The 10,743-nt window shown below is 49.8% G+C and overlaps 1 protein-coding gene across 3 annotated transcripts in view; it reads right to left on the bottom strand.

Moving 5' to 3' along the window:
* Nucleotides 1–222: 222 nt before the first annotated feature.
* PSD2 (pleckstrin and Sec7 domain containing 2) overlaps nt 223–10,743 on the bottom strand; it is a 46,189-nt gene continuing 35,668 nt past the window's right edge. For all 3 annotated transcript variants that reach the window (XM_032250565.1, XM_032250567.1, XM_032250566.1), the window contains 7 exons: nt 8,823–8,866; nt 7,629–7,819; nt 7,391–7,461; nt 6,864–7,021; nt 5,873–6,017; nt 4,481–4,624; nt 223–2,421 (listed from right to left, as the gene is read on the bottom strand). In XM_032250565.1, coding sequence (XP_032106456.1) covers nt 2,218–2,421; nt 4,481–4,624; nt 5,873–6,017; nt 6,864–7,021; nt 7,391–7,461; nt 7,629–7,819; nt 8,823–8,866 — 957 coding nt within the window. In that variant the 3' untranslated portion in view covers nt 223–2,217. The remainder of the gene's footprint in view (nt 2,422–4,480; nt 4,625–5,872; nt 6,018–6,863; nt 7,022–7,390; nt 7,462–7,628; nt 7,820–8,822; nt 8,867–10,743) is intronic.

Below are 10,743 nucleotides of genomic sequence, written 5' to 3'. Positions count from 1 at the left end.
TTGGCCCTCGTTGAATGAGAGGATGAAGGCGCAAGAGACACTGTTATCAAGGGCAGACCTCAGAAGCCCCTGAGCCCGAGGACACCTCCCAGCACCACCAGGTGGCGCAAACCACTTATTGCATGTCACCAGTCCCGGATTTGAACAGTCCTAAAAAATGGGCATGTTGGAGACAGCAGTTGTGGGGAAACATGAGGATCCAGTTGAATGCAGGAAAAAATATTAGAACTTTGATTTAGATTTATTTTCATCTTGTCTTTTTTAAATTTCTATTTTTGTGTATGTTTTATAATGTACATAATATTTTAGTACAGTAGTACATGTATATAATTTACAAATAAATAATTATACAATTAAGGAAGTGAACTAAACATTTTTTTTACGATGGGAGGCACAACCCGTGCTCAGGAAGCACATCTGTCCACAGCTGCCGGAGCTCCCTGTTCTGCTCTCCACTCACCCACCCTCAGGAAGTGAAGGGTGAGACTGACCCCAAAAATCAAAGGACTTTTGAGGCAGCATGGAGAAAGTACCTAGAGCTTTTGTGGTGCCACATTGCGTTTTCAATTTCATTTAAGTGAACATTTACTTCCTCTGAGCGAAACGAAGGGGCCAGATGGTTTGGTTCTAAAACACACTTCAGCTGATCCAACTTAAACAATCTGAATTTAAATCACTACATCTCTCCACATACTCAACAGCCCCTTGCCTCAAATGTGAGTGGGCCTGTAAAGTTAGATACTTAGTTGCAAGCCTGGCTTATTTTATTAACTAGGTACGTTACCACTGATGTCAAATTGCTAGCCAAACTACAGTCATCTATTTAAATAGAGAGGATTAGCTCTTCATGGCCGTACTGCACGTGCCATCACCCCCACCAACTTGTCAGTTGGAGGAATGCAGGGCTTAAAGGTGCTAGCTAATCCGTGATCATCAAGTGGCAAATTTCTCCACTCTTCCCAGATACATCCTTAGCTAAGCCTTTCTGATTCACTAGAAAAATGAAAGAAATAACAACAGAAAAACAATCAGTAACTTGTCATTCCACCTTTTCCCAATACCAAGAATTAATGGCTTCCATAACCTTCCTCTGACAAGCATCTTTGGGCTTGTTGACAAGTGGCCATTTTCGAGGCAGAGTGTCTTTTATTCCTATAGCTGTAGATCTGTCCAAGAGGCCACCTTTGCAGCTCAGAGACCTGGCAACACCAACATAAAGACCCAAATATAAACAGGGCCGTGGTCCCATCCCACTCACACCCCAGGATATCCATGGGACAAATGGGGCAGTGCATACAGGCTCTATTTTTTCCAAAAGCATCAACTGTAATGGCAGTGTAAGTCACAGGTCAGCTGGAAGAGGGAAAACAGGGAGAGGGAGGCCAGCACTCCAGCACTGCCACCCCTTCCCTCCCAGAGCGTCATAAATGCGAGGGGGCCAAGTGCAGCCATCCTTCCTAACAGGGGAAGCTCCAAAATAGGCTTTTCCTTCATCTGATTGCATCCTCTAACTGATTTCTGTTCCAAAACCACCTTTCGGGGTTCCTTATGCATGTATTATTCTTATAGATATACATTTGTGTCTGTATAAAAAGGAGGCAGTAGTGATCTCAATGGATGAAAAGAGGTGGACGCACATGTGAGTAGAGTCAGCTTGACACTGAAGGGGCACAAGCCTGGGTCCCAGATTATTGTGATGTGAGGCAGGAGACCTGGGTGTGGTTCTGGAGGCTGCTGGGAGGAAGGAGGGGATGGTGCTGGTGGTCTGCAGACCTGCTGCTGGTCAACTCAGAGGAAGGAGGAGGAGAAAAGGTGGGGTTCCAGCTGAGACCTGGAGTTAAGACCTGCCCTCACAGACAAGAAAGATGAGGAGAGGAGCTTGATGAGAAGAGGAAGACTTGGGAAGACAACAGCCCTTCCAGCTTCTCCAGCAAGGTGATGTCTAGAGCATGCACACAATTGGCCTACAAAATGAGGCTCCATGGTGGAGAGGGAAACAAGGGCTGGGGAGAGGGTCTGATGCCCAGAGATGCCCCCAGATGCAAGGAGGTCAATGCCACAAATGGCATCTCCATCTCCTGGGCCTACAGGCTCTCTTCACCCTCTGGCTGCCCATCAACTGCCTGGAGCTTGGTCCGTGTGGCTCCTGGCTGGAATTGTGCTCACCGGCCCCAATGGAGACTCTGCCCACCTCTGGGGCCTGCACATCCACGTCAGCTAAGTATCAGGCCCAGTGGCATCCTTTGTGGTTTTGCTGCCAGTCACGTGGCCCTGGCTGAGGGCAGGGCTTGAGTGTGTCTTCCGGAGAGAAGGGTCATCCCCTTCCAGAGTGGCCAGCCGGGCCTCAATCCGCTCCAGATCATCTGAGCCCACTTTGATCTTCACAGACAGGAGGTGGATATAGGTCTCATAACGGCTTTTCTGGGGAAAGGCCAAACACAAGGTCAAAAGACAACAAAACAGGAAAAAAGTATGTGCACCTTATATGATAAAAGACTAATTTCCTTAATATGCAGAGAGCTTTCAAAAATCGTTATAAAGAAGATGAACAGTGCAATTAAAAAATAAGCAAGGGACATGCACATAAACTTCATAATTTTAAAAATCCAAATAATTGGCAATCATTTCTTGGATATGACACCAAAAACCCAGGCAACAAAAGTAAAAATACACAAATGGGACTAAATTTAAAATCAAAATTTAAAACGTCTGTACATCAAAGGATACAATCAACAGAATGAAAAGGCAATCTACAGAAAAATATCTGCAAGTCATATATCTGATAAGGGTCTAGTATCCAGAATATATAAAGAGCTCTCAGAATGGAACAACAGAAGACAACCCAAAATTTTTAAATGGGCAAGGACTTGAATTCACATTTCTCCAAAGAAAACATACAAATGGCCAACAAGGACATGAAAAGATGCTCAACATCATTAGTCACTAGGGAAATGCAAGTCAAAGCCACGCTTACTACTATCAAAAGAGCAGAAAATACATGTTGATGAGGATATGGAGAAATAGACAGAACTCTTGTGACCTGCTGGTGGGAATGTAAATGGAGCAGCTGTTATGGAAAGCTGGTAGTTTATCAAAAAGTTAAAAATAAAATTACCGCATGATCCAGCAGGACCATTTCTAACTATAAATCCAAATGAATTGAAAGAAGGGTCTTGAAGGGATATTTGTATACCCATTTTCATAGCAGCATTTTTCACAACAGCCAAAAGATGGAAGCAAGCCAAGTGTTCACTGATGGACAAATGGATAAACAAAATGTGGTGTATACATACAATGGAATATTATTCAGCCTTAACCTATTCACGCCTAGTGTTTCATTATTGGAATGGCAAGCTTATGGGAGTTATTTACATCTACTGCTCAAGGTCACCTCCAAGGTCTGATTTTTCACCAAAAAAAAAAAAAAAATGTTGCAACCTCCACCATAAATGAGTTAAAAAGAAAGGAAATTCTGATACATGCTACAATATGAATGAACCTTGAGGACATTATGCTAAGTGAAATAATTCAATCACAAAAGACAAATTCTGTATGATTCCACTTGCAGTTGTCAAAATCATAGAGGCAGAGAGTAGAACGGTGATTGCCAGGGGCTGGAAGGAGGGGAGAATGGGGAGTTATTATTTAATGAGAACGGAGTTTCAGCTTGGGAAGAGGAAATAATTCTAGGGATTGGTTATACAACAATGTGAATAGACTTAACACTACTGAACTATACACTTAAAAATGGGGAAGATGGTAAATTTTATATTACAAGTCTTACTGCAATTAAACTAGTAATGAGGCTGAGGGCAGTGGCTCGCACCTGTAATCCCAGCACTTTGGGAGCCTGAGGCAGGTGGATCACCTGAAGTCAGGAGTTCACAACCGGCCTGGCCAACATGGTGAAACCCCATCTCTACTAAAAATACAAAAAAATTAGCCGGGTGTGGTGGCACTCGCCTGTAATCCCAGCTGTTCGGGAGGCTGAGGTACGAGAATCGCTTAAACCCAGGAGGTGGAGGTTGCAGTGAGCCAAGATCTCGCCACTACACTCCAGCCTGGGCGATAGAGTGAGATTCTATCTCAAAATAAAAGTAGTAATGAAATACTAATTGTTAAACCTATCAGATTAGTGAAGATCAAAACATTTTGCAATGCCCAGTGTTGATGAGGACATAGAGAAATAAGTACATTCACAAACCATTAAAGGGGTTAGAAACCAGCGTAAGCATTTAAGAGGAAGACTTGGCAGCGTCTGAGAGCCTTTGTCTCAGCTTCAGCCCCTCACCCTTGTCAGGGAAGGCTGGCACCCTGGAAGGGCTTGGGACTAAAGGTCAGGGGACCCTGTTCCCTGCCAGCTGCCACATGAGCAAGCCCCTTTATCATGAAGCTTCACCTCCCCAGTCCCACATCAGGTCACGCAGGAAGGAGAAAGAGCAGGGCACTGGGCTTTGCAATCCAACCCCCAGACGCTCACCTCAAAGGTGAGATAGTGCTCCTTCAACCGGTACTCCTCGGCCTCCTTGGACTTGATGCCCCTCTCAACTGGGTGACACCTGTGTTCGGCCAGCTCCACAGTTAGCTGCCTCAGTTTATTCTCATGAGATCGCAGTTGCTCCTCCTGCGAAGACAAGTCCTGGATTGTGAGGCCTTACTCTCAGGCTGTCACAGGGTGGATCAAATCCTGTTCCACCAGGAGCTGCTCCACCAAAGGGAAATGAAGGCCTAACCAGGGTCACCAAAACATGGGGATAGAGCCAGGCTCTGGACCCAAGGGCATGCGCCTCCTCCCACCTCCCTCCCTCCTCCCCCTGCAAGCGCTTTCCTCAATGCCCCTTCCCCCACCCCCACCTCCCCGCCGGCTCAGGAGAGGAGAGACGCTGACACTTATATGTGCACATAGACAATCCCCAATACAGACACACATCGACCCCCACATACAACCCAGCTCATATGCACTCCCACGTGCACCCACAAACACCCTAGACCAAGGCCAGCCTGGCCCTGCTCTCCCCTCCTCCATGTGATACACGCATTTTCTTACATTCATGCCCAGTCACACGCAGTGGTCACAGACCCAAGATCACACCCAAAGACAGGCTGAGACACTGTCACTGATGAGCAAACACATGCACATCCCCCCACTGCAGGACAGCCAGGCCCCCTGGTGCTGTGCACATGTGCATGCGTGTGTGTGAGTCACTGCCAGTGTGTTTGCACACGTGAATGTGTGTGGTGTGTGTGCATATGTGGTGTACGTGTGTTACATGTGCATGCACAGGGGCTCTGGGCAGAAGCAGGAGCCCAGGAGCTCAGTGGGGAGACCCGGGGCAAGGTCTAGTGGGAAAGGGGCCAGTTGCTGGCAAAGAGGAAGTATGGGGCTTCCACTGCCCTCTACCTCTCAGGCTCTGGGCCACCATTTCTCCTGTCCTCTCCAAAGAAGCCCTGAGAGCCTGCAGCATGGGTGAGTTGGGTTTTCTAGGATTACAAATAAAATATTTAAGGATAGGTGAGGGCAGCAGAGGAGCACTGGATGAAGAGTCAGCCAGGTGTCACTGTGCGAGCTCCCTGTGACACACAGCCTCTTCCATTTGTGCCCAGATGCACACAAGGCCACCAACTCTCGGTCACATCCACAGGGATGCACTGGCAGAGGCAGCTCCACGCCACCTGCCACAGCCGTGGCCCCTGTGTGCCATGCCTCAGTCTCCCGTCTGGACATGGGGGTGGGGTGCGTGGGATAGAGGGAAGAGCTGCCCTTCTCTGGTGTCCTTCAGCCCAGGATCACCCGGCCTAGAGACGAAACTGGGGTGGGCTCCTGAACAGATGGTAGCCTGAGGAGCTGGCATCTTGACCCAGGAGCATGTACCTGGCAGAGGCGGGTAGTGCAGGAGGGCAGCAGGGGCCGACAGAACTTCTTCATGGAGTTGACAGCGGCTGGAAAAGCCGGGGCAGAGAAGATGGCTGCCACCAAGTTGATCCTGAGGATCCAGGACTGCATTTCCTCCTTGCTCCTGGGGACAGGAAGGGGAGAGGGTCCCGGCCTCTCACACAGGACTCCCTGTCCTTCACCCAGCACCCCATACCCAGCACTGGGCTTGGCACTGAGAAGGCACCAGTACCTCTAGATGAGCGGGTAAAGGAGAGAGGGAGGATGCATAGGGGCTGGATGGGCGTGGCCAAAGCTATGCGGGGAGCTCCCTTTCTGTCCCAGCTCCCAGGCACACCAGATTTTCATGTGAAAATAATAGGTCCACAGTTAGTGGCCCTGGAGTGAATGGGCGGGAGTGACCATGAACTGGGAAACATCAGAGGCATTGGCAACTGGGCACATCCCCACAGCCCTCCTGCCCTGCCCCGCTGCCTGCCCAGCATGGGTGCTGTGATCCTGAAGCCTTGTCCACCAGCCTGCCTCCTTGCAAGCTCATGTGACACATACACCCCAGTCTCAAGTCACAGGAGGATGGGAGGTGGTAGAAGGATAGCCCTACAGGTCACCTGGAGGGTGCATCTTTCCCACATTTAAAGTGAAGGATGATTCATAAAGATGCCACCTGCCCCGCATTGCAGACTCCAGCGCACTCAGCTGCCCCTGCAGGGCTTGTTAAACACAGCTGCTGGAGCCATCCCAGAGTTTCTGGGCTCAGCAGGTCTAAGGTGGAGCCAGAGGGACTGCAAGTGGTGCCGAGGGTAACCACACTTTGAGAACTGCTGCTTTTGGGTAACCCAGCTGTCGGTCTGTGTCATGTGGCTACACGTACTCTGTGGCTGACTCACGAGAAGGAGAGGGGTTGTGTGCCGGGTCACCGCGGCAGGCCTTGGGCCCTGGGCGGGAGCGAGGAGCTCCAGCTCCTACTCACGGTGCCTGGAAGAGGAATACCCTCCAGTCGGCTGTCTTAAGCTTGAGCACGTTGGACTTCTTGCTGTAGTCAGAGGCCCTGGTGGCCAGAGCATGATGCACACGAATGGCGTTCTTCAGGTCACCCTCTGATAGAGCTTTGTCAGGCCTGTACTCATCCTGGATGGGGAGGGATGGGTGCGCTAGGGTCACTAACCCACACCTTCACTCCCCGCTGCCCTCACTCCCCTCTCTGTCCCTATAACTCCCTTCATTTTCCATTCCTGCTGTCTCACCCACCCCAACGAGAATTCAGGTACTCTTCCCCTTACCCCAGTCTCAGAGGCCTGGACAGGCCTCACACTGAGCCACTGGGCACCAAGTCCTCATATAAAAACCTCCAAAGCCCTGAGTGGGCCCAAGTCTGGGGAAGGACCAGGCATGTGCCTGAGCCCCAGGTCCTGCCTGGGGCCCTCAGGGTGCCACAAGGCCAGGGCGGGATGGGACTGAGCTGGCCCTTTCTGAGTACATTTTCTGGGGCAGTCTCACCTTCTGCAGGTACAGTATGGTCCCTTTGAGCACTGCGTAAAATTTCTTCCAGCCACGCCTCCCACGGGGCGCTGGGGAGAAGGGCACTGGTAGTGTGGCTGCAGCCACCTTCTGCAGTCTCTCCAATCCCACCTCCCACTATGTGTCCACCTGTATGTGCACCCCCAAGGAGTGACCTGGGGGCGCCCCCCTCCGTGCCAGCAACCCTCCCATGCCCCTCTCCAAGCCTGACACCCACTCCTCTTGCCATCCATGTCAGCATGAGTCTTCCGGGTCAGCACACCGTGCTTGTAGGTGGTGGCACTGAGAGCCTGTGGGACATCCAGGAAGGGGTTGCCACCGTCCAGGATTCGCGTCACCTTCTTCGTGCCTGTCCCGAACTTGTCATCCACCAGCTCAGACAGGGATTTCCTCAGCTCATCCTCATCACTAGGGAAGTACTAGGCCTGAGCACCACCTCCAGGGAGGCCTCAGGCCTGCATCGTCATGGCCTTTTCCCACCAGCCACCCATCCGGGAGCCAGGGTCATTGAGGAAGAGCAGCCCCAGGAGGTAGAGATGAGGAGATTCCAATTCCAGACTGTAGATCCAGATCTCTGACCCCTACTCTCATCTCCACTTCTGACTCTGACCTCTGATCTTTGATTTTTGTCCAAGTCCCAATTGGCATCCTTGGTCACAAACATGGAGACTTTACTGTCTCCAGGTCTCCTTCCCAGTCTTCCTTCACCTCTCTCCATCACAGAGAGCACTAACCATGGCCAGACTGAAGATGCTGCACAAACCCTACCGACACGCTGGCAGAGGGAGGCCAGCAGGTAAGGACCTGAAGTCTGGGCCCCCACAGGAGCCCCAGCAGAAGAGTGCCAGCTCTTCCCTGTGGTATGGGAGTTCCCGCCAATCCCTTCCTGGGACCTCTACATGGACCTCGGCTGCCCTGGGGAGCACAGCAGAGCCTTTCACAGTCTCCCCAAACAACAAGGTCACCACCCCTCTTTCCTGATGAGACCTACAGGTCTCACTGCTTTTGCAAGGGAAGAAGTTAGAGGGCACTCTCCCCTTCCCATTGTCAATAGCAGTCACCATCTACACAGTCATATTGTTATAGGGCCCTCGTGCCTCCTGCCTGCCTACTTCCCAAAGGGAAAGGAGCTGTCATCAATGGGAATTGGAACACTATCCCCATATAGAAAACACTATCACAGTTCAATCTATTCCATAGTAATGTAAACATTGCACTCTTTTTCTCAATACAGAAAATGGACCAAAGGGGAATTCAACACCAGGTGTGGGCCAGCTAGACACATGTGTCAGGCACTGGATTGGGAGGGATCAGCACCATGGAGAGTGGTCAGAAAGACAAACCTGCACCCCCACTCTCCCCCTCCCAGGAATGCAGGCTCCCCATACCTGTGCCCATAGGCACTACTCACATGGCCCATTCCAGCTTTTCATTTTTGATGGAGTTGTAAAGGGTCTGGGAGACAGAAAAAAGAGAGAGAGGAATTCAGGTGAAGAGTCAAAAGAAACACCCATCTATCAACAATAACATGGGTACAGTGAGGGAGCATCGTTTCAGCCAATGGAGTAAAGTGGGCATTTGATTCATACTTGTTTGTTAGATGGATAAGTGAGCAGGTGGGTGGATGTACAGATGGGTAGTATTTAATTATGTGATCACTTAATGTCAATCTCACAGGAGACTGTAAGCTTCACAAGGTCAGAGGCTGTCCATTTGTTCACTACTGAATCTCCAGTGCAAAATCCAGAGCTCAACATACAGCAAGTGCTCAATGGGGTAGACTGATGGATGGGAGGATGAATGGATGAATGGGAGGATGGGTGAATGGAATGGATGGATGGGGACGTGGACCAGTGGAAGATGGAAGGATGGGTGGAGAAATAGGCAGGTGAATGGGTGAATTAATAAAAGATCAGTGGGTGGATAGAGGGTATATAAGGAAGATTTAGGGGTGTATGCATGAGGATATGGGTGAGCAAATGAATGGCAGGGTGTTGGGTGGATGATTGAGTAAATGATTGAGTGGATAGGTTTGAGGATGAATGTGGGTGGGTTAGTGGGTAAAGAATGGGTAGGGAATAGTTGGATAGGGGGATGGGTGAGTAGATGTGGTGATGTTTGTTGAGGTAAGTAGATGAGGAAGTGTTTGAAGAGCATAAGGTATCTGTGTGGGTGACGGGCAAATGGGTGAGTGTTTGCTATGGAGAGGTGGGAAGGGAGGGTTTGGGGATATATATGGGTGTGGGGGAATGGGTGGGTATATGGGTAGGTGAATGACTGAGTGGCTGGGTGGATGCATGGGAGGAGGAGTGGATGGGTGCAGAAGTGGGCAGATGGGTGAATGAGCAGATGGGGAGAAATGGATAAGTGGATGGTGAGACTGCAATTGTTTGCTCTCACAAATACGTGCCTCACAAATGCTTCTCAATGGTGAGGAATACATAGTGGGAAGAGTGATGAAGACAGTGTTCTATGCAACACTGGAGTTTGGATGGAGACCTCAAAACTTATTATTCAACTGCCCCTGTAGTATCATCAGATTCTTCAAACCCACTATCTAAAAATGAAGCTGGCTGGGTGAGGTGGCTTACACCTGTAATTTCAGCACTTTGGGAGGCTGTGGTGCAAGGACTGATTGAGCCCAGGAGTTTGAGACCAGCGTGGGCAACATAATGAGACCCCCCAGCTCTACAAAAAATAAAAATAAAAACCACCAGGCACAGTGGTGGCAGGCACCTATAGTCCCAGCTACTTGGGAGGCTGAGGCAGGAGGATCCCTTGAGGCCAAAAGTTCAAGGCTGCAGTGAGCCATGATCGCACCACTGCACTCCAGCATGGGTGGCAGAATGAGACCTTGTCTCAAAAATATACAAATAATAAAAATAAGCCCATCACCAGCCCCCCAAAACCTTCCCCTTTTCCTCCAAAGTGGAGAAATGACCAGAATATAAAGGCCAGAGTTCCACCCTTGGCTTCAGCCTCAAAAGAAAACTAGATTGTCTTAATTCCTGGTGATGATGAAGGAATGAGTGGGCTTTTCCTTGAAGTGATCATGACGATGTTTGTGGTGAAGGTGGTGGTGGTGGTTGTGGTGGGTGGCAGCTGTGACAGTTGGTAGCAGTACTGATTATTACTATGACAGTAATGGTGATAATGGACTACTAAAAACAAATCTCACAAAGCCTTCCCCCCGCCTAACTCAGGGAACACAGAACAGCCAAATGTTGAGCTCAGAGGTTTCTAACTTTGTCATCATGGCCCTGCACCCTCTGTTAAGAGCTTTGAATGCCAGCATTTCTTGGGGCAGAGACCTCTCTCCTCTCTATCCATGC

This window comes from Sapajus apella, unplaced genomic scaffold (genome assembly GCF_009761245.1).
Source record: "Sapajus apella isolate SASKATOON/1434 unplaced genomic scaffold, GSC_monkey_1.0 scaffold71, whole genome shotgun sequence".
Taxonomy (NCBI): domain Eukaryota; kingdom Metazoa; phylum Chordata; class Mammalia; order Primates; family Cebidae; genus Sapajus; species Sapajus apella.
The sequence above is the reverse complement of the archived record's forward strand: the minus strand, read 5'-3'. Positions and strand labels throughout refer to the sequence as shown.